The sequence below is a fragment of the Carettochelys insculpta genome, chromosome 2 (assembly GCF_033958435.1).
Source record: "Carettochelys insculpta isolate YL-2023 chromosome 2, ASM3395843v1, whole genome shotgun sequence".
Taxonomy (NCBI): Eukaryota; Metazoa; Chordata; order Testudines; family Carettochelyidae; genus Carettochelys; species Carettochelys insculpta.
Genome location: NC_134138.1, coordinates 122,496,380 through 122,523,201, shown reverse-complemented (window position 1 = coordinate 122,523,201; position 26,822 = coordinate 122,496,380). Strand labels below are relative to the sequence as shown.

Sequence of the window (26,822 nt, the reverse complement as noted above, 5' to 3'; positions counted from 1 at the left end):
TCAAAAGAGCTTCTTTCGAAAGAAGAAAGCCAGTGTAGGTGCTGCTCTTTCTAAAGTAAACCCCATCTTCAAAAGAATCCTTCTTCCCTTTATTTAGTGGGAAGAAGGATTCTCTCAAAGATGGGGTTTACTTTCAAAAGAGCAGCATCTACACTGGCTTTCTTCTTTCAAAAGACACTCTTTTGAAACTAGGATATGCAAATGAGGTGCCAGATATGCAAATTTACACCTCATTTGCATTTTATTTACCTCATTTGCATACCTCTTTCAAAAGAGGAATGCAAGTGTAGGTGCCTCCTGAGTTCTTGGACTGCAGTTGGGACAACTGCTGTTCCAAACCACCCTCTTCGTCACCGTCAGCAGCAGCACAAGTAAGATAGCCAAGTGTCATTGAGCTTTGGAATTGTAGGAGAAATTGTGTGCTCATGCTGTGGTTGTTGAAACAATTTGTACTTTGAATTGGAGCATTTGTGGATCCGTGCTTGCACTGGAATGCTGCAGCAGGAAATGGCGCAATGTCAAATTCTTTTTCTGCATGGTTGGTGTTGCAGTGAATTCTGGGACAGTGCTTCAAGTTCTGGGATTCCAGCATGAAACACCCACAATCAATGGGGACTAAGGCCCTGTGGGATAGCTGCCCACAATGCAGTGCTTACGCTGTCAAACTCACACGGGACAATGGGGATGCAGAGATTCGACATGGAAAAACGGTGGCTCAAATATCAAGAAGCTTTGTGGACAGTTTATTCAAATTCATAATATCGAGGTTAAGTATTCGAATTTATTGTATATTGAATTTATCTTGTAGTGTATATGCAGCCAGGGAATAGAGCCTGTTTTGAAATAAGCCACAATGCATCCAATGGCTCTGTTTCAAAATAGGCTCTATGTATGTAGACGCTGTATGTCAAAATAGCCAAGTGCTGTTGCAAAATGCATTTTTGTGTGTGGCAGCGTTATTTTGAAATACGCTATTCCAGAAGAGCTAATTTGGAAATAAGGCTGCTGGGTAGACATACCCTCAGTCTCAACATTCTGCGCTCCTTATGGCACCTACGATTATTATCGTACCTCATCACTACTGCTCCCTTTCCATCCCTTGTCACTCAGCCTTTGTTGTCTACTTTCATGTTTCTCCCTCTCTTCCTCCTTGGCTCCTCCTTTTTGATTCTTTCACCTCTTCTGTCTGCTTCTCCTCAACATAATCACTCATGTTCTGTTTTCCTTCCCACCTCAGCACAGTTCTTCCCGGTCCTTCCTCCTGCTTCTCGTCCATGGGATCCCTCATGATCCATCTCCTCCTCATCACCACCATCCTTTGCAGTCCCTTCTCCCCATCTCCCTGGCACCACGTTGCATGTCACCTCTCTTTTTTCTCTGCCCTCTTCATTCCTTGCTTGTTTATCTCTAGTGTCATTACCTCCCTCCACCTTCCTGCTCCTGCATATTTCAATCAGTTCCTAAGTAAAACTACATGAGTGTCTCGAGGATGACCTGCTTCTTTTTCTCTCTAGCACAAGAATGTTTTGGGTTTTCCAAGGAGCAACTGTTGATGATCATATCATCTCCTGGACAAGTACATCCAGGGATGAGCTGCTGATTATTGTATCCTCCCCTGTGGTGAGGTGTGCCAGAGACATGAGAATCTCAGCTGCTCTGGTCTCCTTGGACTTCCAGGTCACTCATTCTAGAAGTTGAGCTGGGTTATAGAAGTTGAAGTGGGTTGTTCAGTGGTCAATTCAGGGGCAGGGGGCGTCTCTACATGTTACTGTGGTATAAATAATGAATAATAAACTTGGGCAAAAAACAGGAAGGGCAAAAAAGTATGTGTATATGCACACATGCAAAGATTTTCAAAATTGATTAAGGATTCTAGGTACTTCTGTTGTTGTGTTTCCAATTTGAAATGCCTTAAAGAAGTTGGATTTTCATAGGGTGTATGCTTGGTCCTTTTCTGATTATCACTTTAAGGTATGCCAAGCTGGGCATCCAAAAATTGAAGTCGTACCAAGTAGGGCATCCAAAATCTCTACTTCTGAAAATTTTTGCCGTTTATAAATTACTGAAATTTTTCAAATCTCACATATTTGATTTGGTTTCAGTTCCAATGTGGAGGAAAATTTCAGGTCTGTTCTTAGTTTCCCCCCATAAACTTTGCTCATCTCTAAGGCCCTTCTTTCTCAGTTTAAACTGATTTTTACTGAAAATTTCCCAGGTTTTACAAAATATTGGGGTTTTTTTCCAATTTATATCCTACTTTTATATAATTCAAATACAAAAAAAAGCCTGGTTTTATTAGGAAAGTACAATGCATTGCATGACTTATATGTCTCAGTAAGGCAATGCTTTAGTCTAGAAGATAAGCACTAACCAGACACGTGTGCTCTTTCAAGGGTGTGTGCATCTGAACACACTGATGTATCTCATGCCCACCACCTACATGTTTCAAGCTGTTCACAGATAACAGTTAAAAGGTTTGACACACTCAGATGGGGAGAAAAAGAAAATCTATACCAGAGTATGTTTTGGAACCCCAAGGAGTATTCAAAAGTTTTCTAAAAGACAAATACAAGAGAAAGGGATGGAGTTGAGTATATGTGCTACAAAGGGTTTGGCCCAATTATTTAATGTAAATATTTGTAGGCTAATAGTTCAAAGTCTACAACTGTAAACGGTTTGTTCAAATGAGAAGTTTTATGTGAGGGTTAGAAAGATACTGTTTTCTTAAATTCAGAGGTGTCATTTTGGGTTCTGTTTTAGTTCTGCAGCAAACCACACTGATTAATAGAATTTGGATAATTAGTCTGCTGAATACTTTTTCACTCTGTCTTTCCATTCATCAAAATATTTTTTCTGTTTTTTTTTCACCTGTTTCTGTTGTGGTGGCAATAAACACTCATAAATTCCTGGGGGAAAAAATGAAATCAAATAAAAATAGCAAATGAAGGGCCCTGATAACTATGAATATACAAAGCTATCAAGGGCCAGAGTACAACCTCAGACACTGAGTTCATTTCTTACTCTCCAAAGTAATGTATATGCTATTTCAACAGACATGTCAGAATCCACTTTTCTGTCTGTAATAAGGATTGGCCTCTGACCTTAGAAATACCATTAACTGTTCACTTGTAATTAGTAGCCAAGATTTATTTAGAATAGATTTTGCTGTCTGCTGACATGTCGGTAAGAATGAGTCCCTGGGAAGTCATGAAAGAAATGAAAGATTCTGTTTTGTTTTGAATGTGACATTGAAATATTTAGAGTAATGTGTCTGAAACATAAATCTAGCTGCTTCCAAACCACGATATTGCATCCATCAGAACCAGCCATTCCCTGAAGAGCGGAAACACATTATCTGAGAGGAGGAAAATTTTCCAGGAGACAACAGATTTAGGTCTCAGTAATCCAGTATACAGAATTATTATTTCTGTTGTTTCATTATTTGTTAGTGATGGCCCTCTCAAATAGCAAGTTCCTGCCCTGCACCACACAGAGTCTAAACATAAAGGTAGAGTTTCAGAAAGCTGAACAATAAAAAGATTTTGCTAGTAATAGCTCAGCAGAAGTACGTGTTCAAAAGTTATATAAATGTGGCGATGGTAGGGACAGTGTCTGCTCTACATATTTAAGACTCCCCTTGCCGCTGCCCTCTCCCAGTCCCCCTGCACCACCACCATTACTGCCACACAAACACTGGGAATTACTTTTACAGGCTATGATGAATCAAAGCATCCTCATGGCATCTTCCAAGTTATATACTTCCCTCTATGGCTATAGGTGTTTGGGTTTTTTTAATGTCTAGTAGGCATGCTAATTACTTAGCAGAGAACAGTAACCCTGCTGTGCTCCTACTGTAGAATAAATGCCAGTTATTCTGTCCATTCTCATTCAGCTAGAGTTGATGTATAGTCGTGTGGCTTTCCAAAAGCTCATGCAAGGATGTGGAAAGTAATTTTGCAGTATGTGACAGCATGTGCCATGCAAATACTGCAAAGGCTTTTGCAAATATAAAGAGAAAACTGTTTGTGCATTATTTTTATGCCAGAATTAACTCTAAACTCATATTTCTTCAACACTAAATTATTTTACACTTTGTAATTGTTTTACTAGATTCTAACTATGTGGAGATTCTTTGTATTTATATATCATTTACCCAGAGCAGCTGTCAATATACTTAAAAAATTAAACTTTATATCATGTCAAGCCATGCCTTTGAGCCAGGATTAATTTATATTGGGATATTGTTGACTCTACCAATGACCATTGTAGTAAAGCCTTTGCTCTCTCTGTGCTCTTAACTATCAGCTTTTTACATTGCTCTGCTTTAAACAAGATCAAATTTTGAGCATATTTTTCAACAATGATCTCTGTATATCAAGAGACTGCAGCACAATGCAAGCACCAAAGGGCTGTTATTGGGTTATAGAATTTAAATGAATATGAGCTATAAATAAAGAAATAAATCCTACCACTAGCAAAAAGACTTCTTGACTATGGCTACACTACATTCCCCTTTCAGAGGAGGAATGCAAATGAGGGAAATCAAAAATGCAAATGAAGCGCTAATTTACAAATCTCATGCCTTGTTTTGCATAATCTCGCACGATCGCATTTCTGGAAGAGACTTTTCCAAAAGCAAAAACAGCTATGTAGATGGGGTTCCTTCAGGAAAAAAACATTTTCAAAAGAACCCTTCTTCCTGAAACACATTGTGCCAGTCTCTACAAACTCCCAACTGAACAAAATGTTGAAATTTTTTTTTCAAAAATTCTACTTACTTATCCTAAGATCAACATTTAAAATGGAAATCTGAATGAAAAATTTTGACTGACCCAATTCACGTATTTTTTTCAGATTATCAGTTTGGTGCTTTAAAAAGAAAGAGAAAGAGAGTGAAATTTTGATTTGTCACCCCAATGTGGGGCAAGAAAAAAGTTCAAAAATCACAAAAATTGTCACAGATGGGAAACATTTTCAATCCAGCTCTACTCAGCACCTCAAGATTAGGCCACAGATTCTATTTTTAAAAATACCATCATTCATCAAGCAACTAAGTGTTGTTATCTTCATAGTGTTAACTTTTTTTTTTTTAACCTGATATGGTTGAATTTATTGTAGATCAAATTAATGAATATTTATTGAAGTATTGTGCTTTAAATTTGAAATTCTTGCATGGAATAGCTGTTTTCAGATCAACAGAGGTAAATACTGTGGTCAATGTAATTACAGCAGTGTGAAATCAGGGCAAGACAGATCAAAATCAGGCCATTGAGTTAACAACTGACTAACACCTATAGATTTAATTAATATTATCTCCCCTTTCTAACTCATCTGAGTAAACTACTGTTTGGGTTTCAATTTATTGTGATGTCACTGTCCTCTGTCTGTCCTCATGCCATGTCACACTAATCCTCCAAAAATCCTCCATCAAAAACAAGGAAGTTGAGACCTGAAATTACTAATAAATTCCAAGGTTAAAAGTAAGCAGAAGATCATGTATCAGCCAATATTTTTTTTAAATCTGTTCCTAAAGATAGGCTCATAAATCTAGAATCAGTAATTTGTTGAGGTAGAAATTCATTAAAGCAGCCTTAAGGATGCTAGTGGCATCATGTGCTTTCAACAATATCAAGTTCAGCTAGCGTGACCACCCATCCCGTTTTGGCTGGGACAGTCTGGTATTTCAGGCATCAGGAGGGCGTCCTGATTTATTCAACAAAAGGACTAATTGTCCCATATTCACTCCCCCTGCTGAGCTGCCCTTCCCCCAGGTCAGCACAGTTACAGCTCCAAATACCAGATGCTGGCCAGAGAGCACGTGTAGCATGTACTGACTGGCCAGGTATGCAGGCAGCAGCAGGAGAGGGAGCCAGCAGGGGCCATGCCATAGGGTAAGGCAGGGTAAAATGGGGTGGCGGTAGTGTATGTCCCCCACAGTCCTTTTTTCTGCCCCTCCAGCCAGGGAGCCCGCCCCCCTGCACAAGACAGGACTTGCAGCCCTGTTCCTGGCGCCTTGTGGCTCAGGGAAGCTGGGAGCCTCAGCCATGGGGCTTCTAACCCCGTCTCAGCTCTCCACAGCGTGGGGCAGCCGAAGCCACACCTGCAGGACTGCAGCCCCGGTTCCAGCTCCCTGCAGTGTGGAGCAGCCAGGAACTTCACCCTTGGGGCTGCAAATCTGTTCCTGGTGCCTTGCGGCATGGGGCAGCCAGGGAGCGCACCACACGTGGTTGTAGCTCCCGCAGGGTAAATGCCCCTAGAGCTTGGGAGCTTCCCTGCAGAATGGCAGCCCCTGTTGCCAGCAGCACAGGGCAGCCAGGGAGCTCCCCAGCAGCAGGGAGTCAGCCAATTCCCAGCACCCTGTAGCGTAGAACAGCCGGGGTGCCCTTCAGTGTGGGGCAGCTGTGGAGGAGCCCTCCCCACTTCCTCCTGAGAGCAGCAGCCCCATTGCTTGGGGGCAGCCGACCCACAACCAGCCCCCTTCTCAACCAGGCTGCATTCCTGGTGCTCCATGGCTAGGCAGCCACCCCCGCAGCCAGAGGGGACCCCTCACAGGCCTGCAGGTTTCAGGCTTCATCCCAGGGGCCCCCTGCCCCCACTGGAAAGCTGCAGCCCCTATCCTCTGGTCCGCTACCGCAAGGCAGAAGGCCCCCATCGGTTGCCCCACTGCAGGGCAACAGCCGGGAGTAGGGGGGCTTAATCCTGCATTCCCAATGTCCTCCCACTTGAGGAGAACCCTCTGGAGGCCAGAGGCAGAGTCAGGGCCAGGTTAACCTCCTGTGGGCCTGAAGTCCAAACCTCATGTGGGCCTTTAGGGGAGCAGTGGAGCAGGTGCAGGACCTAGAAGCAGGCCCTGCTACAGAGCCATACCCATTTACTAGCAAATACATATTTTTAATTTTTTTACCTACGATTAGCTATAAAAATGTAGTTTGTCTTTTTAAGGGGTGCTTAGTAGACTGCCATTTTGAATGTTTGTATGGCATAGGTCTGATTTCCATTAAACTAGCTGAAGTCTCAGCAATTGTACCAGGTGTCCTGTATTTGGCATCAGGAAATATGGTAACCCTAAGTTCAGCAAAACTCAAGCTTTTGACAAGGAAACAGAGAGTTAACACATATGCCTAATGATCACAAAACCGGATGATATTGCAAGAATATAGCCACTGAAATTCATTGCTGGTAAAACCAAAGTAATGCACACTGGATAATATAATGCCAACTATACATACAAAATGATGCGATCTAAATTAACTATTACTGTTCAGTAAAAAGCTCTTGGAGTTATGCAAACATGTCAAATATGCAGCCACATGTGGCCTGTTTGAATTTTAAGATAATGAAACAATAAAATTCATATTAAGTATTAAATTCTTAATTAAAATGATTGTATTATAATCAAATAAGACCTGAAAAATTATAAAATATGCCTAAAACATAATCTATAATAATGAATAATTACAACTTTCTGAAAGAAGTACATTTTCGTTGGTGGCCCTGAAAGCAATTGGTTTTCATTTGTGGGGCCCTCAATAGGCTTTGAGTTTGACATGCCTGTCTTAGAAGAAGCTTATCTCCCACATGTGAGCACTGTTCCCTGAGCTCTTGGGCAGCCACCCTGGAGAGATTCAGGTGTCACCCAGCTGGTTACCAGAGCACCGACAGCACGTGTTTCTACTGCTGGGACACACCCACGCATGCCTTGGTGGACATAAAATGTATTCTGCCTGTGGGTGGAAGAAACTAGAGGGAACATTGCCTGTAAGCCTTCCTGAGAACGTTTTAGTCAGCCTGTCAGTAATAATGGCTATGACTCTGCAAGAGCATGTGACCAGACCACAAGACACGGGTTTCCATTTTGGGTACTGTATTTTTCCACTAATTGGTCAGGGAACCAAGTTTGAAACAAAGGGTTCCTGCCATGTGGGAAAGCTAAGACAGGGAGTGACATCATCCATGGTTGTTCACTCCCCCACAACTCGACACCTGAAAGAAGCTCAGAAAGAAAAGGACTTGGAATAGGCGGGATAGGGAGTGGGAAGCCTAAGCTGTAAAGCTGGTGCAGGTTGTGCCTTGAGAATTTGCAAGCCCTGCATGTGGAAATGCCGGTGGAAGTGTAAGACTGAGAGTGGGCTACAACTTGTCACAGCAGCACAGTGTGAACCCAGACTGGTGGGTCACAGGGCTCAGTGGAACCCCAGGGAACCTGTTGCATCATGTTTTCAGGCTTTTATTTCACCGCCGGTGTGGAAACTGCTGGAACCATTTTTTTTGTTTGTTTTAATAAAAGCTAAGATGTTCATGCCTCCAGCACTGAGGTGCTAGGAAAACAGTAACTATCATGAGACTTGCAATCAAATCACAAGAGTTGACACCATTGAAAATAATAGTCACTGTCTCTCCTGTCCTGGTGGGTTTTAGTTCTGACTGGTATTTGGTGGGGAAAAGATCTGTTACTGCTTCAGAAATTGGAGAATTTTTAAGGGTTTTGTGGTTGGATTTTCCAGCTAGAATTTGCTATTTGCTAATATAAAGGACTTATACCAACTCTTCAATGTTAGTCTATCACTTTAAGTCTTAGTCATGCTGGGAGCTTTAATGGCTTTAGTGGTGCATGAAATAGGGATATACCTCTGTGGTGTTATTTATATGTCGCCTATGTCATAAAAACAAGTGGAAAGGAACAAAATTAATGCAAAAGCTTCATAGCATCAGTTCAAGCACATTCTCCTCCTACACTTCACAGCCTTTGGCAGAGGTGTAGTTTTTTTGGAACATTTAAAGGTGGACAAGAAACAGGAATCCTTCACATTTGGCCTCCAGTCCAATGATCATATTTATTTTCTTGTCACAATCCCATATCCAACAAGAACATTTTTCAGGATGTTTCCAAATCTTGGAACCGCTTTTAGAGAATTTTTAGAGAATTGCTGGATGGTTGTAAAATTCCATAGCATTATGTTCCAACAAGGCATCTCGACCTGACATTGCATAAAATTGTCATTACAACACACCCAACATGTAAGACGGTGACACAAACACCATGACGTTATGAAGAAGGCGTTTGTTCAACTTGAGGAGCAAAGAAAGATTTCTGGGGAATGCAAGTAAGGCTGCTGTAAATAGACGTCATGCATAAAATGTTACATTGTGTGCTGTGGCTGTTGAATGTGTAGTCGCAATTCAAGTCCTTGAGCCATGAACAAGCCAAAGGAAACCACAGCTTTAGGGCAGTCTATTTACTGACATTGTTTTATTTACATTCTTGTAATATCTGACTTTTTCATGATCTGTTATCATTGTGCTTTCTTCCACATGCTATCAGATGGGGAGCTTTCCATACCAAATGAAGGATCATTGGAGAATGGGCAGGCCCTGAGCTCCAGCCAGCTTTCACTACCAGCCCTAGCAGAACTGGAATCAGGTTCTGCATCTGGAGAACCATGTACATATGAGGTGCTCCCAACCACAGATATCATGGATGGGTCAGGTAACATTTCTTTTTTCATTCTAAGATACAGAATATCAATTTTTTTCCTAAATTTATGCTCTTATAAAGCTTTTAAAATACGGTTTCTGATGATTTTTGATCTGTGATGCTCAATGTTTAACACACACGTGTGGTCTTGACATACAGGAGTAGATATAAGCCAGAACCTTGGATCCAAACACTTCAGAACTTGGGAGAAGTTTGGATTCAGGTCCAAATTTCATAACTTGATCCCAGCTGTATGCAGGACTGCAAACTAGGCTTGTCATCTTTCTGTAAATATATTACTAGTGAGTAACATGCATAAATCAGAGTGCAAAATGAAATGTTTGTATATTTTAAATCTGTAAACTATGGATTTAATTTAATTTTCTCATGGGTATTCTACGTTCTTTGCTATTTGGAAGAAGATTTTGTGATGAAAGCAGCTGCCAGGAAAGTTTTTCTTACTTTCAGATTTAGAGAGGAGAGTTTTATGCTTCACTGATTGTTGTAACAAAGCCAGTATCTAGGTAGGTAATGCTGAGGCCCTAATGTGCAGGGACCTATGATAAGCAATTCCAAGGGATTCTCACTTCTAAAGCAGAATGAGAACACAGTGAAGTATAAAGAAAGGACACACAGCTTATCATACAGACAAGCTTGTGCCAGCTTTGTCCTCATCTCTATACTAAAGACACCATCACTGGGGCGCCTACATCCATTAATGTGACATACGCCATCATGTGCCAGCAGTGCCCTTTTGCCACATACATTGGCCAAACTGGCCAAACACCTTTGATATTTTTTAGGAATGGCACCCATCCCACTTAATTTACTTCTTTCACTGGTACTATTTGTGACAGGTGACATCTGCCCCTCCTCCCTTTTCTTATCCTTCTTCCTTCCTCCCCTCCCCGCTCCCTGGATTCACGTTTGCTACTCAACACCAAAGCAACACAAAAGCTCATTACCCAATAAATAAATTTGTTAGTCTTTAAAGTGCTACAGGACTGTTGGTTTTTCATATGGACAAGGTTTAGACATTCTATAGCTCAGAAGCAACCACTTGCATTCCAGCCCACAGGGTTCATGCCTCAAGAGCAGCTGCTCAATGAGGAAAGCGCAGCACAGGAGCTGTGATTTCAGATGTTAAGGTAAATTGATAGGTGAGAAAAATCTGTTCCGACCCACTAGGTCACTGAGTGACAAAAGAGCTATCTTCTACAAATGAATGGGAGGCCTTGTTGTGCGTGAGGGAATGACAATGTTCTCATTAGCTTTGTGCATCTCAAAATATGAAGTTTGTGTTTTGATGAGGAGCAGCCTCCAAAAAATCTTGGTACTTAGGCAAACTGTCTGAACTCTTTTTCTCATGATATTTCAGCACCTGTGCTACTGGTCCTAGAGAGGTACAGGCATAAAAAGCAGGTGGGGGAGTCAGAGGATACCATCAGAAAGGTTGGGATGAAATCTTGGATCAAAGTTAATTTCACTTATTATTTTATCTGCCTGGATCCACCTATCCCTGGTTCAGATGCCTGGATTCGTCCCTTCACCACCGTAAAAAGAGAACTGCATGTTAAAAGTTCTTATTTGGGAAATCTAAAACCTGGCAGTTCTGAAGAGGTCCCTTTCACAGCTTCAGGAGCACCAGCCAGAATCTCCTTTGAAGAGCACCTGCTTTAGTGTTCAACTTCTGCTTTTGCTGGCCTTGAGATAGCTGGAAGGGGGTGTCCACTTGAGCTGTATCTGATTGAATCAGAAGTAACTCCTTTGGCTGCAGTGGAATGACTCTCTCATCACCATTTGACTAGAAAAGGGTTGTGGTCTTCATGCTTCAGCTGTGTACGCTCAGCTGAGACACAGATCAGTTAGACCTTGTACTGGCTGAAGAAAAAGCTGTTCGATTATACTGTGCAACAGCAACAAGATAACAATCTGTCGGTTATTTTGAGAGGGACCTGGAAGGAAAACAATTCCATTCAAATAGCAATGGGCTAAATTCAATCCTGCTGTAACAGGCAGTTTCAGAGAAGAAACAGCTCCATAGGACAACAACATTCCTGAGAATCAAGAGTATCAGTGCTGGTGCTGCTTTTCAGCTGCACCGCTCTGTTCTACAGCAGACATCAGAAAGCATTTTTGAGGCATGTGGCACGAAATGTGCCTTTCATCAGCTGTGTGTTGACTACTGCACATTGCCCTAAGAGGAAGAATGGAAAGGAATGTGTTATTGGTATGACTGTAGACCTGTGATCCTGCACAGCTGTGCAGTCTTTTGAAAATATAGTGGACCCTGCCAGAGAGATGGGCAGGATGCCATTATATTGAATCCTAAACCTGTGCACTAGCTACTTGTTTATTGATTGTGTATTGTTACTTGTCTGGCGGGTCCATGGTTTGACATTTCAAGGCTCTTGATTGTGTTAAAGGTGTATGGAGCAAAATTCAACCCTCGTGTCAGTGAAAAATGCTCTGTTGCTTGAATGCACAATGACCCATTGCTGAAATTGGTCTGTACATGGGTGTGTGTGTGTGTCTCATTCTTTCTCTCTCTGTGTTTTGTGATGTTGCAGTGAAATCTATTAGTCATGTTTTTAATCTGTATTTCTGTGCTACTTTTTCTTCTCTTTACTATTACTGTACCTACTGCCACTCTGCTTTTAACGTTGTTGCGTCTGATGTGGTTGTGTCCTCCAGTGTCTGAAGAAAGCCCCACATCCAGTGAGTCTGGAGTCCTCCTGTCCCAAGATCCTTCAGCTAAACCAGTCCTGCTACTTCCCCCCAAAAAATCTGCTGCTTTCCCTGGAGAACATGCGGACACCCCAGTGAAACAGTTGTCCCTCCTCAAACAGCCCCCTGCCCTGCCTCCTAAACCCATTGCCAGGGTTGCCAGCCACTTAACTGGTAAGTAGGTGTTCCTGAATGGTCTGCTTCACCACTTCCCTTAAAGGAGCAGTCAGTCCACTCCTGTATTGGCACTCTCAGTGTTTTTCTTTGGTAAAGCTGCTGTGTAAATGTTTCATGTGTATTGATATTGTATGTGTTGTGGCTCTACTAATACAGCAAGGCAGGGATTCTCAAACTTGTTCATAGTGTGGACAACATCTCAATAGAGGTGGACCTTCTCTCCTCTCATCCACAGTCCCATAGACTGCCACTCCTCCCAGCCTCCTAAAGGCCCTGATCACCACCGTGCAATCTCTAGCAAAAACAGCCATGATTTAGGTGGGAAAGTAACGATAGGAAAGTCCTTTCCATAGCTGTTTCATGAAACAAGCGCTTTGTTCTTTTGGGGAAAAAACATTGTATCAGATCCTCTCCCTTTGTTCTTAGTTAATTCTCCTCCAGCTTCCACGAGTGCTATGCTCCCCACTTCCCCTCTGGTCCTCTGCACACGTTTCTGTGACACTCATAGGCTCTCAAACCAATGGGGATCATCATGAGCACCTAGCCTGAACTCCTGCACAGGCTGCAGAGCCTCACCCATCCACTCCTGCAATAGATTCCTAGCCTCTGACTGAGTTACCGAAGTCCTGTAAGTATGATTTAAAAACTTCAAGTTGCAGAGAATCCACCATTTACACGAGTTTACACCTGCAAGAGACCCATGCTTCACACTATGGAGGAGGGTGAAAAACCTCCAGGGGTTCTGCTGTTCTGCCTCATGGGAAGGTTCTTTCCTAACTCCAAATATAGCAATCCGTTAGATCTGAGCATGTGGGCAAGACCGCCAGCCAGACACCCGGGGGAGAATTCTCTGTAGGAACTCAGCCCTCCCCATTACTATCCTATCATCTTCTGTGGGAGATATTTGCCTCTGGGAGTCACAGTTCAGCTCCATGCTGTCTCATCATACCACCCTTACCACATTCAGTCTCCTTCTTTCCCAGTTACTCTGCCCTCTGGGTCCCTGCTGCTCTGCTTCCTTGCTCAGGATGACTGGCTCCTTGGACCCCTTCTCCATGTCTTCCTAGTGGTGATGGTTAATCCCAGTTCCCCAATTGCTCCATTCCTGCTCCAGGCCCTGAAGGGTGCTCTGGTGTCCCTTGCTGCTATGTTGGAGCCTGTACTGGAGGCAGGTTATGCAATTTCCTGTGCCTGCGTTTTCAGCTTCTTCCACAGGTGTCCAGACTCTTCTTGGCCATTAAGAGGCCGGTTATCTGTTAAAGCTAGGGTGACTGTATTTCCCCATCCCAAATACGGGACAGGGAGATGTGGGGGGAGAAGCAGCTTCTCCTGGCTCCACAAAGCTCCAGGGAACCAGGAAGGAGGCGGCAGTCCCCAGCACTCTCCGGGAGCCCTAGGGAAGTGGCAGGGATGTGCCAGCTGCCCATACTCCCCCTGGCTTCCCTGAGGCTTGGGGAAGTGATCTACTTGCATGCCAGCTAGCAGCTGTGCCTGCACAGCTGCTGACAGAAAAGGTCAGGGGGGAGGGCCCAAATATGGGACAATTAGTCCCTTTTATAAAATAAGCAGGGATGCCTTTTTGGCATCCCAAATACAGGACTGTCCCGCCAAATTGCGGGGTGGATAGTCACCCTTGTCAAAGCAGTTGGAAGCAAGGAAAAAGAATCATCCATATGTGACTAATGAACTCTCCCTGAATGCCCATCAGACCATCCTGTAGCAAAATATTACAGGCACACACAAGGACCGTGAAATGTTTCAATATTCCTAAAATACCTCTGCCTTTTGAGATATGTGTGCACAGTCTTCTTTGTTGTCATTGAAAGCAGCACAAGCAAGGAGGCAATCAACACCTGGGCTTTAAGACCAGTTTGATAGTGACTCCCTATGTAACTTGGATAGGTTGCAGTCTTTTCCCTTCATTCATTCTTCTGATATTAATACTTCCCTGCCTAGCAGTGGTGTGCATGAGGGTGATCCCTTCCTGTTTATACAGTGCTAAGAGCTGTTATTTTTTTTCGCTGAATTAGTTTGTTTTCTTTTGACTATTAAAAGATAAGAGAAGAATCTTTAGGAAAGAGCATATATTGCTTTTCTCACCTGTTTCTGTGTAGTACCTAGTTAGGTGGTCAACTGATTTGGGCTTTATTTGCTTGTTCACTTTTATTTGAAATTTACATGGGATTTCTTCAACTCTGTTGTCTGCCTCAATCAACTCTAAATTGATTAATTTTTTCTCTAAAACTGCAAACCACAGGGGCAAAACCAGGCAAGGTTCTTTTTTCACTTTCTGTCATGTGTACAGTTGCTTATACTGTCCCTGAATTTGTTTCCCATCCCTTCTTATGATGCAGTTTACCCCTATGACTTATTGCTCACAAATGAAGAAAATGACATAAGGGAAAACACTGCTAACTGTGCATTGCACAGAAACATGAAGAAAGAAAGAGATTGTCCTGCTCTTTAAGTTATGTGGAGAAACAAATGCTGAATGGAGATATGTGTCTGTCATTCAGATATAGTGAAATCTGTCTTAAGTAACTATTTAATGGGTCAGCATGTCTCTGTTGTTTAACAGAGACGTACTTCCAACAAAGCTGTTCTGTACTTCTGGAGCTACTTTCGGATGCTCTTTGAAGACAGAGAATTGCCTAATCAGAATGATTGCTCCATTCACTCTTGCTCTGTCCCACTTACACATGAACTCACTTGCATGTAGACATACACTCTCACACATAGACAAGATCCACACAAACACACACATCTCTAGGGGAGAAGGAGTACAGAATGTGAATTAATTAAAAGGCCCTAGTTTATCTGGTAGTTGCCTCTTGATAGAGCTTGACAGTTTCATCCATATTTACCCTTATAAACATTAACATATCAGACCAATAGGTTTGATTTTTTTCTTACTGGGAGGCCTAGGGGCATATATTTCTATATGTCTTATGCTGCCCTTTTAGATTACATTAAACTTGCATAGTCACTGAAAATGAGCAGTGCATCTTAATGAATCATCCTCACCACCAGAAAGTGAAATAAACTCTATTCTTCTACTAATTACTCCAGAGACATCCATAGTTTGTGTGTGAGAGAATTAATGAAAGCTGACTTCTGGTGCTCCAAATGAAGACTTTTCAGATTTTCATTGCATTTTCAGTGTCTGTTTTCCTATTGAGGATGTAGTGAGGAGAGTGAAGGACAAGTTAGGACGTACCAAGCATGACTAATAGAGAATGACAGTAGTTAATGGTCTGGTAGATATGTGCAAGAAGGATATGAAAGGAAACGTGATCTTGGAATGAGTTTTATTTCAGGTAAATCTCAGATATGGAGCTTGCAGAAATGCTTCAGATCTTTTATCTTGTTTAAGGAATACGTTTTAGAAAATTAAATAAAAGAATAACTGAGAATACATTCTTAGAAAATCTCCACAGGCCTGGTCAGCAGAGGCAGGGGAGGAGTGAGAAGAAACAGGTAAATACCTCAGATAGTGTGGCATATAAATCAGATAGCTCTGTGGCTTGAGCTTTGGCCTGTTAAACCCAGGGTTGTGACTTCAAATCTTGTGGGGGCCATTTAGGGATCTGGGATGGCGGGGGGGTGGAGGAAAGAAGGGGATGGTGCTTGGTCTTGCCAAGATGGCAGGGGACTGGACTTGATGATTTCCCGAGGTCCCTTCCAGTTCTGAGAGATGTGTGTGTATCTTGTCTAGGGATTCTGGGCCAAATCCTCATCAGCTGTCTGCAAAATGACTGAAGGGGCACACTCAAGGGACCTTGTGTGGATCAGTTCTGTAGGGGGACATAATCTTCCCCTCCAACAGACTCTAGGATTCATCTCACACATTTCTGTTCAGGTCTGAGGCCCTTGCCCTTGGTAACAGATACTCATATCACAGAGGTATATGAAATAAACAAAAATAAATGCAGTTAAATTTTGAAAAAATAGCCTGTTTTACTGCAGGAATGAATATAGAGAAAGAGAATAGGACATGGCAATTTCTCATCGCATAGCTTAGTGCTGTTCTGGTGGGAGCCCAGGTGCTATGGACGTGAGGTGGATATAAGAACCTGAGTAGAAGATAAACCAGAGCAGGTGGGAGCAAGATGGCCTCCTCTGGAATTTTTTATGGTTAGGTGTCTTGATAGCTTTGTAGTTCACAGACCTGTGTACCTGCCCCCTGTCCACCCCCTCCCCGCAGCCATCATCTTGCTTTTATGGAAGGAACAGCTAGAGAGAACTTCTCCACGGTATGTGGAGGGAACACCCCTGTTGCCTTTTGTCTAGTGTGCTCATAAGTTGAACAGGGAAAATCAGCATTTTTCCTCTGATCATCAAGATCCATCTTTTCATACTACAGAGCAGTCAGGCCTAGGAAGAGAACATGCCTTGTAAATGTTTCAGTACAATTTCACCACTCTGTATTCCTCACTGGCCAATTATTTTACAGTGATCCTTCTGCCAGCTGTTAAATATGATCATTAATAATAAGCCATCCTTCATTTATAAAGCCCTGCTCATCCACCAAAGTCCTAAAGCTCTGATCATCCACAGGGATCATCTTCAGCACCCCTATTAAAAGGAAGATACCACTGGGGTGGAGGGTAGTAGTGTAGAGCTACACAACCATCACAGACAAGAACTGCAAAGTACCTTATCTGGTTGAAGTTGTAGGGGAAATTTAAATAACTGTCCGAGACTTAATTTGGCTTGGGCCTTGTGATTAATTGCCAGGTGATCTTTAATGACCAGAAGGAGTCAGAATGTTGGTTGTTTATCTTATCTGAAAAGTGAAACTCCCAGTGTCGCAGTGCCCCTGCATGCCATTGTCCATTAATCTGTTTCTTTTCAGTCCCAAACTTGAGGGTTTTTGGGGATTAACCCAGCCCCATTCAGAGCAAAAGAATGAACTGCCAGGTATCCATGAAATTCTCTAAAAATCTGAGAGGAAAACACGTGGGACAAAACCGTTACACCTCTGTGAATCCAGGGAGATTACTCCAGTATTACAATTGGTGTGACCTTGGACAGAATCTGTGCTTTTAATTCAACAATCATATCAGAGCTTTAAAAATCTTTTTAGCATCTTTTCGCTTTCCCATTCCTACCATTGGACATCAAGAGGAGAAGTTTGTCCCATTTTTAGTTCTAGGAACACACAATCTATTTGTGCTGTATACAGTAAAGTTGAGACTATCAGCTAGCAGAGTAACAGCGAGAATTTAAATACAGAGCAACTGGCTGTGATTAGAAGTGAACATTTAACAGGGATGGAGGTGTTGTACGTGCATAAATATAACTACTGGTAATGTGGGCTTGCCAGGATTGAGTTCCAGAACAATGAATGTGAGGCCTCTTGCTTTATTATCAAAGCATAGTTGATTGCTAGTTACAACATTACACAACTATTTGGCACTACAAATTTACCTGGCAGATCATCTCCACAGCCTGCAGTATTTTCTCACCTAGCATTTACATGTCTGGTGACCCCTCTGTAGGTGAGCCCTCTGCTCTGTCAGACCTGCTCCTGCTTTCTGCACCAATGTGTACACGGGTTTGTTCATTTTGGGGTAAATTCTGTCCCTGGTGCACATTCAGAGTCCCCATGCTGCACTCTTGATTAGGATGCAGCAGAACAAGAGCAGAGAGGAAGGATCATCTCCCCACAGTTTGCAGGATGACAGTAGGCTGGACCCTGGGGTGGTGATAGTTGGTTCCACAGCTCTTGTGACTCTGGCAAGGTGACGAGCAAGGTAACAGCAGAATGTCCAGCCCTATGCTTGATGCCTCCTGTGGGACTACACGGAGAGCCCCACAAAGCTGAGCTTTGTGGCATTCAGGGAGTGCGTACCCTCTGTGTGTGCTCCCAAGACAGTCCCCTACCTTTGCTGTACATATTGTGCCAAAGAACAGCAAACAGTTTGGAAGTCAGAACTGACCTGAGATGACTTCAGTAGTTGTATATTCAGTAGGCAGTGCTTGTCTCACAGCTATTAGGCCAACTGCATCTTTGACTTCTTGAGTCTGTTTGAGTGTATTTCTCCCCTTTTCCCCTTCTTCCCCCAAACTCAGGCTTTGAGTTGTCACCTCTTTTGAGGTGGAAACGTATAATTCTCCCACTCTTAGACAAGGCCTTGGTTTGCTCTCCCCTGGCACTGAATGTGATTGCCTGAGCAAGCCCAGTTTAACCTCAGTACATGCAATTCTGGTCCTTGGGAACTATGTCCCAGTGACCAGACTCTGCTTTTGCCTTCTAAAATGTGAGTGGTGTTTATTTTCAACCAAAGGACTTCAGAGCAAAGCATCTTAAGATGGCAGACATTATGCACACGTCTTGCCAACCTCGTGTTTATTTTCCACGTGGGTTTAAGCTTCCTATAGACAGTCCAAGGCCTTTGTTGTGGTCTTCTTGGTGACTGCCCCCATGGAATTAAAGCCATATAGGTCTGTCACAACCATTCAGCTAACTAATACAGTTATGCGGTTCATCTCAATAACTAGCTTACATCCAGAGAACATAAAATTCTGACATAGCAGCTCCATGTCCACGACAGCATGCGCTTCTTAGAGAGCAGACTTTGACCCTTCAGTATGGATCTGATTAAAGCCCCCTGAAGTCAGTGGAAAGACTTCAGTTACGTTCGATACGCTTTTGGATCATTTCCTCTGAAGCCTCGTCTGCACAGGTGGTGGCACATAGAGTGCAGGCTGTGTCCACATTGCTCCCTACAGCAGGGAAGAGCTCTGGTGTGGGAGGGGGCAGTGCTTTGTATGCTGCAGGGAGCTTCAGGAGCCTTTCCCTGTGATGGGGAGAGAGTGCAAAGCAGGGGGACGCTTCGTTGTTAAGAGCAGGAGTGTAGATGTGGGAGTCACTGCTTGGGTGAGCAGAGAGCCAGGTAGGGAGCAAACCCTAAGGTTTTGGCTTGTCTTTACTCATGTAAGCAGCACCTCGCTGTCTACACTGCCATGAGTACCCATGCTAAGGGTGTCTGAACTGCATGTACTCTACACACGTTTGTAAGTACACTCGTCCCTCGTTATATGAGTACTCGCTAAAATGAGGGACACGTATACATACCTCTGTTCACTAAATGAGTGAACTTCCCTGCTAATATGAGCTTTAATCCTCCTCAGGCAGACCCGCAAGCCCCACGGCTGAAGCCTACTCCCTCCCTTCCCTCAGACATGCAGCTGTCTGACAGCCCTGTGGCTGGGGGAGGAGAGGGAGAAGGCTCTTAGCCATGAGCTGGTCAGTTTCCTGGTCCTGCAAGCCATGGGGAGACTGGAACCAGCCTGCCCCTAGTTCCCATCTCCTTCCATTCTGGGAGCCAGGAAACTGACCAGCCCTGGTGGTCCCTGGCTCCCTTCCACTTGCAGGAAAATTTGAGTTACGCAGGAATTGCAGAAACAAACCCTGGGTAACTCGAGGGTTTACTGCGATAGTCCTGTCCCCCCGCCCAACCCCCAGACCTCACTCTCAGCCACGTTTTAACACCCCCCCACGGTCCCAAACTACCCCCAGCCTTAACCCCACCCAGCAGCCCCAAACCACCTCCAGCTTTAGACCTCCCCCAGAGCCCCCACCTGCCCTCAGCCTTAAACCTTCCCAGCAGCCCCAAACTGCCCTCAGTCTTAGACTCTCCCCCTGCCCCTTCAACCCTAAATGGCCCCAGCCTTAGACACTCCCTCTCCTCCCACAGCATCTTCACTGGGTCTGCTAGGCAGGATGGCTCCCCCAGCCCTCCTGCTCCCAGCAGGTAACAGTCGTTAAAACCAATTAACTCAAGTGTTAAGCTTTCATCACCTAGGCATAAGGTAATTGCTATCCCTAGTGATAGAGAGAGCTGCGGGAGAGGGCCGTTATCTCTATTGATAGATACCTGCCTGAAGCAGCAGTGTTAAGAAACTGCAAATGGCTTCTTTAACAGCGACATGTAGCTCGGAACTGCCCAGCTGGTGACCTTTAACAAATCTAATAGGATCCATGTTTGGGTCCCGACCCCTAGGTTGGGAATCCCTGCTCTACATACATTCACTACATCCTATTTCTGGTGCCAAACTATTCAAATACATCAGAAAATTACCTAAACTCAACTGTTTTATGCCAAGTTATGAGTAGTTGGAGCGAATCGGAGACTTTTACATGTATTTTAATGGGAATTTAGTGTCACTCTTATGAGTTTGTGCCTATGAGCAGAAGTTTGGGTACCAATTGTGCTCGTATAGTGAGGAATGAGTGTATAGTCATAAGTCTTAGAGGATCTGGGAACTAGGGACAGAAAAGTCAAATAGTTTGTCCAGATTCATACAGTCAATCAACGACAGTGCCAGGAATATCATTCAAATTTCTTGACTCCAATTTCAGGGTTCTACTCACTGGGCAACACAGCCTCCTAAATGCTATAGAATTTGCTACTACAAAACATCACAGTTAGCTACAGGAGTAGGATTTTTAAAGGAATTGGATACTCCTAACAAGTAGTAGCATTTCCAGTTATATATATGTCAACAAGGGTAATAAAAGGACATCAGCTGGTCGCCATAGGAATCAAAAGAAAATTTTCCTTCCGTGTACAGGGTGGTACACATGGCCAGGCATATTATGGAGGAGAAGAAGGGGCTGCCTCAGTGTCCCAGTGTTGTGTTGCAAATTTCGTTCTCTAGTTGTATAGTTGTATATAACTCGTCTATTGTCATAAATAGTGACGAGGTTTAATTTTCTAACCTTATTTGCCTTTTATCCAGCATAACTAGAACCTGATCAAGCAAAATGCTGAGCTACCTCAATTCCCATTAGTGCCAGGGGAGTTGAGCTTGTTCAGCATCTTGCGTAATTGGCCTTATCATAGATAATAGTGGATATAAGGCACCTCCTCCAGAAAAGATTAATCTCGGGGCCATTTGCTACTGTTCTGTTATTTCAGTGCTTTGTGCAAAGATTTAAAACTGCAGTAACATTCCACTGAGAGGACTCATAGCATTGATTTTTGTTGTTGTTCATTACTTCCCCTCCCCTGCTTGTTATTCGCCTACTCTTGTACACATATTGACAGATATGCCTTTCTAGGCACTGTCCATATGCCTTGTGCAAAAAACACCGTGGACTGTAGAAGACTGTAGAATATGACTGGGACAATCTAATATATCAGTTATAATCCCTTACAAACATGGGTCAAATTTTCTTCTCATTTACACTAGATGAAATCCACTGCAGACAATGAAATGCCTACTGGTTTGACTGGAGAAGAGGAATTTGCTCATAAGCTTGGACCAGCTCTTGAAAACTTTCCTCATGTAGAACCAAAACTGTACTGAGACAATTGTCAGATTTTCAGAGCAATGCCTATGGTCACCAAGTGAAGAGCTCAAATGCTCCTCTTTGCTATAGTCATTCTCCTCTAAAGTAATTTTCATTGGTAAACAGTTGTTATGGTTAAGGTAGACAAGTAAATTTTATTTCTGTGCTGGTAGATGTTCATGACTATTTTTCAAGGATGTGTGGACATGAAGTGAAAAATCATGGGCCAGATCCTTAGCTGGTGTAAAATTGGCATCACACCTTTACTGAAGTCAGTGAAGATATGCTGATGTACCCTAGCCCCATATGTTCAAACAAAAAAAAACCAAATGTCCTTATCTGTGTTGCTCATCATATTTTAGACAGCTCTGGCTGAATTTTATAAATCTTACTCTTTTATGCTTTATTTGCCTTTCTCACACTAATGAAACTAAACTGGTGAATTTTACTCCCTAGCTCTAGTTCTCATACACTACCTCAGGCTATTGGCCACCAAGTTAACTGTTGTGGGGCTGCAGGCCTAGCAAAGGAATATGTCCATTTAAACAGAAAAATATACTTTTTTATTTTAATGCTATTTATAAAAAAAAAAAAAGAAGCATTTCTATTTTGTGCCTCAGCCCACCTCACAAATTGCGCTTGCTCCCAACAGAAAACCATTTTTTTAGTACTTCAGAAACACACAAAATGTCATACTCAATTGCCTCTTCTAGCTTTTTCTTCAGCCAGGAGCATGAGTGAGCAGCTCCTGGGGATGGTATCACTTTGAATTCTTGCAGGCGCCTACGCTATTTCAGACACAGAACAAAATTCTGTGATTAGGACAGCACACCCATCCAGAATACCACCACTTCCATGAACTAAAGCTGTTCACTGCAGTTCAACACAGATTGAACCAAACCAAACACCTCACATCTGGCTACTACAGAAGTTTAGGGAAGTGCAGGTCTGGGCCTCAGCTTTCGAGCTCAGGCACATCTTTTAATAGAAAGCGATCCTGGAGAAATAGTGCACTGAAATGTTTTGGTACTACAGATTGCAAAAGAGGCTTATCCAGAGTTTTATTCACTTTACTCTTAAATTGTCTTGCTCATGTTTTTCTGGAAGCCCATATGTGCTTTTATACAGGGTACAAAAGTAACACAGCTACTGTTCATTCATGCACAGGAGACTTGACCGCTTAGCCTAATCTGTGTTTGGGTAACAAGCACAAACAAATTCTGATTACAAAATGTGAGAACCAGTCCGCTTTAGAAGAGTGACTGTATCAGAAATGGCTGAGGGAGCTTCGTTTTTTCAGGCAAATTCAAGAGCCATATTCAGCTCTGCATAAGCAGGTGCATCAGGCCTTGATTTTATCAGAAATAGACTGTGGAAAGTTAAAAGATTTGGATTCTATTCCTGGATGACAAATAACTATCCAGAGATTATTGCTGAGTAGTACAAACATGAATATTTGTAGAAGTGCTTTTAAAAACTATGATGCAACTCACAAACAGGTGATGGTCTTTGAAACCTGTGCTGGGCTTGGTCAAGTCCCAAGAAGTTGTTGTCTCTTTTATCTCTTTATTGTATTGTAGCAGGGTGGAGGAACTCAAATAAGAGAGGCTAAAAATGTGAAATTCCAGGAGCAGGAGTGGGGGGACGGTGCAGCTCCTGGGCATGGTATCATTTTGAATCCTTCATTGCAGGTGCCTCCTCTACTGGGACCTTTAGATGCTAGTGTAGGGCTTCTCTAATAACAATATAATGTCAGACTTGAATTTATCACTGTCCCCAAATACCAGAGGATTTCGAATTTTGACAGGGTTCATTTAGGTTACTCCCTCCCCCAACCTCAGGAGGCGTTTCTGGCTCCTTCTTTCCCCATAATCTCAAACATCAGTCCATAATGTAAACTGCCGTCTTCTCTTATCCCCAACCCCAAGCGGCTACTTCTCCATGACCTCCCTCGTTCTCAAACCTCCAGCTCTCTCACTGGGTCTCCAACCTTTTAGAAGTGTTCATAAAGCAACTCAACAAGTCTTCTTCCGCCCCGGTGAGCTCAGGCAACCAGCGCATTGAAATTACATCTGCATAGAGCTCTCCAGGTCTCCATTACATGCACCTCTGAGGCCTTATCTGGTTCCTCAGGAAGTCAACAGGAATCTTTCCCCCATGAGCAAATTCCACAAAATTATGTATTTTTAGGAATCCTCTATGGAGTTAAAATGGCTAAAATGCATACCAGAGGTATCCAGAACAAGGTTTGTTTGTCAGACATTTTATAAAAGCATATAATCCTACCATTGTCCCTCCATTTTTGCTGAATTATCCTTATACCCCATTTGTGATATTCTTTTCTGTAGCATAATTCTGCTGACCGAATCTTCTGCAAAAAATGTGAGCTGTGATGTGCGGTAGTCAGACTGTAGCAGTGAGAGCCAGAAATTCCTGAGCTTTAATCCCTGCTGTGGTGATTAATGATTCATTCTGTGACTTGGGGCATCTGGGGGATAAAGACAAAGAGCTCACAGGGATGTTGTCTGGGTTAGCCCCTTGTAGAACGTGCTTTGAAGACGTAAAGCACTACATAGAGCTGGGGAATATAATCATACCATTTTCCCTCCATTTTTGCTGAATTATCCTTATACCCCATTTGTGATATATTCTACATATTTAAGGCATTTTTGTGAGGCTCAAAAATGTTACGACGTGAAAACTTCCCTTCTGAAAATTCTTCAGAATGTTGTAGGTGCGATATCTGCTGTCACCAGCAAGAAAGGGTAAGTCCAATGCAGACTCCTCTGTTGTCTTTTCTGGCCACCTTTAACACTGATTACCTACGTAGATATTGAGGGGTCTTCTTTTTAATCCCATTCAATCTTACATCTGTGCCTCTTATTCTTGTGTTTTAGATCCTGGCGCTCCCATGAAACTGCCTTGTATGCCAGTTAAACTATCGCCTCCGCTACCGCCAAAGAAAGTCATGATTTGCATGCCTTTAGGGGGGCCAGACCTCTCTCTTGCGTCTTATTCCATGCAGAAGAGTTCCCAGCAGCCTTTGGCTCCGCACCACCACTCCGTACTTCCATCCCAGTTAGCAGCCCACCAGCACCAGCTTCCATATGGCAGCCACAGCCAGCATCTGCCCTCTGGATCCAGCTCATTACCTATGCACCCTTCAGGGTGCCGGATGATCGACGAATTGAACAAGACGCTGGCCATGACCATGCAGAGGCTAGAAAGGTAATGATTGATTTTAAAAGAAGTGATTTATATTGTGTCATTATTGCATCAGAACATAACATTATACAATAATACAGGTTGAACCTCTCTAGTCCAGCATGCTCTCATCCAGCAGCATCCATAATCATCATTAATTTTAGTTAGCCAGATGCCCACTTATCATGGGTGTGGTCATGTTGCTCATGGTCCCATGAAGTTTGTTTCCAGCCACGAGTCCTGGCTCTCAGTGTTCTGTGCTGTTATTTAGCTGAAATGTACCCCTAAATGTCTTCTAAGAGCCCAGAAAGCTGTGGAAGTGTTGGTAATACTGCTAGAGGATATAGACGTCCTACAGTCCAGCAAATTCTCTCGTACAGCACCAGTCAGGCCCCGAGGGTGCCGGACAGGAGAGGTTCAACCAGTACATTGCATTGATAGAGGGTCTTTCATGGGACTATCCAAAACCTTTAAGAAAGCAAAGTCATTATTGGGGAAACTGAAGCATGGACAGATTAATTGACTTGCCCAGGTTGATGCAGCGAGTTAGCAACAGAGTCAGGAATAAAACTCAAGTCTCCCAAATCAGTCTCCTGCTGTAGCCATTAGTCTATGCTGCCACTAAATTAAAAAGCTCTTAAGAGTCTTCTGTTCGTGACAACATAACACACGGATTCCAAATGTCTTCCATTGTCACATGGAAGACAAAAGAAAATGGGAAAAACGTGGAGGAGTTACAAAAGAATAATAAAGATCAGATGTATTGGCCCACCAAAGGATCAGCATACCACTGATGAGCGGGAGGAAGCACATGGTGGATTGTGTAAGACACTGAGGTTTTTTAATTTAATCTAGAATTCATCTGGGAATAAAATAAAATAAATGTGTTGTGGGGAGGGGAGGGATACACATAGGGTGAGTGAGTGTACAAACACAACGTAATTGTCACTGCCATTTTGTAGCAATCCCATTGCAGCCTGCAAAGAGAGTACAGAATACTAATACCATCCCATGCAAGATCCCCCCACATGTATTTTGTGTACAGTGAGCCAGTTGAATGTAGGACGTCTCCCAGTGGAGTGACTTCCTTGTAGGGATTCCACCAACTTGTCTCTGGACAAATTCACAGCCTTCTGAACAGCACTGGCTTTCACCTGTGGCTTTCACTCGGGCAATTCAGGGAGGGTCGATCCAGTTCTAAGGCTTTCACCACAGGGAGGGTGTGTCCCCCAAATTACACAACATGTCGAATGTCTTGCTAGGAAACGGTGTCTACACCCTGCAGTGCAGAACGTAGTCCCCTGCAGGAACTTTTACACAGAATGCTTGTAGTCTTAGCGGAGCAGTAATATGAGTGCTGGACCTCAGTGGTCAAAGTAGGTCAAGGGTAGCAATGGAAGTATGGCTTAAGGCAGGACCATGCAAAATACAGCCTGTGGGCTGCATCTGGCCCTCCAAGCTGATGGAGCATTGGCCGGTTTCCTTCCTGCTCCACCTCCACTTGGTGCTCAGACAAGGTGGCTTGGTGAACACTGCTTCTCGTGCGGCCCCCGCACACAGCAAAATCTCACAGCTCCCATTGGCCGATTTCTGGACAATAGGAGCTGTCTGTCTGCAGGCTGGCATCATGGCGAACTGCTCCGCTTCCCTCCCCTGGGCTTGCAGGGTTCAGTCCAGAGCAGTACACACGGTCCCTGCAGCTGCTGTGGACACAGGCAGGAGCATGGAAGGCAGGAAGTGTGGCTAAGGAGACTGTTGGGCTACTGGTCGGGAGTACCCCTGGTAACTGCCTCTAGGCCAGAGCCTGCCTCTGGCACCCCTACACCTCCCTCCTTCATCCCTACCCCATGTAATCCAGACACTGCACCCCCTTCGACATCCCTCCTCCAGGTCACAACTTCCTCCCAGACCTTGTACCCCAATTGCCTACCCCCCAGT

The 26,822-nt window shown here is 43.4% G+C and overlaps 1 protein-coding gene across 8 annotated transcripts in view; it reads left to right on the top strand.

Annotated features, from left to right (window-relative positions):
* Positions 1–26,822, top strand: part of PHACTR1 (phosphatase and actin regulator 1) — a 261,903-nt gene that overhangs the window by 151,307 nt on the left and 83,774 nt on the right. For 7 of the 8 annotated variants that reach the window (XR_012644501.1, XM_074987675.1, XM_074987673.1 and 4 more), the window contains 3 exons: positions 9,323–9,487; positions 12,170–12,376; positions 24,578–24,908. Coding sequence is in view for 7 of the 8 variants with exons in the window: in XM_074987675.1 (XP_074843776.1) it covers positions 9,323–9,487; positions 12,170–12,376; positions 24,578–24,908 (703 nt within the window). In the remaining variant the exon portion in view is untranslated. The remainder of the gene's footprint in view (positions 1–9,322; positions 9,488–12,169; positions 12,377–24,577; positions 24,909–26,822) is intronic. The other variant, XM_074987678.1, reaches the window with a different exon arrangement.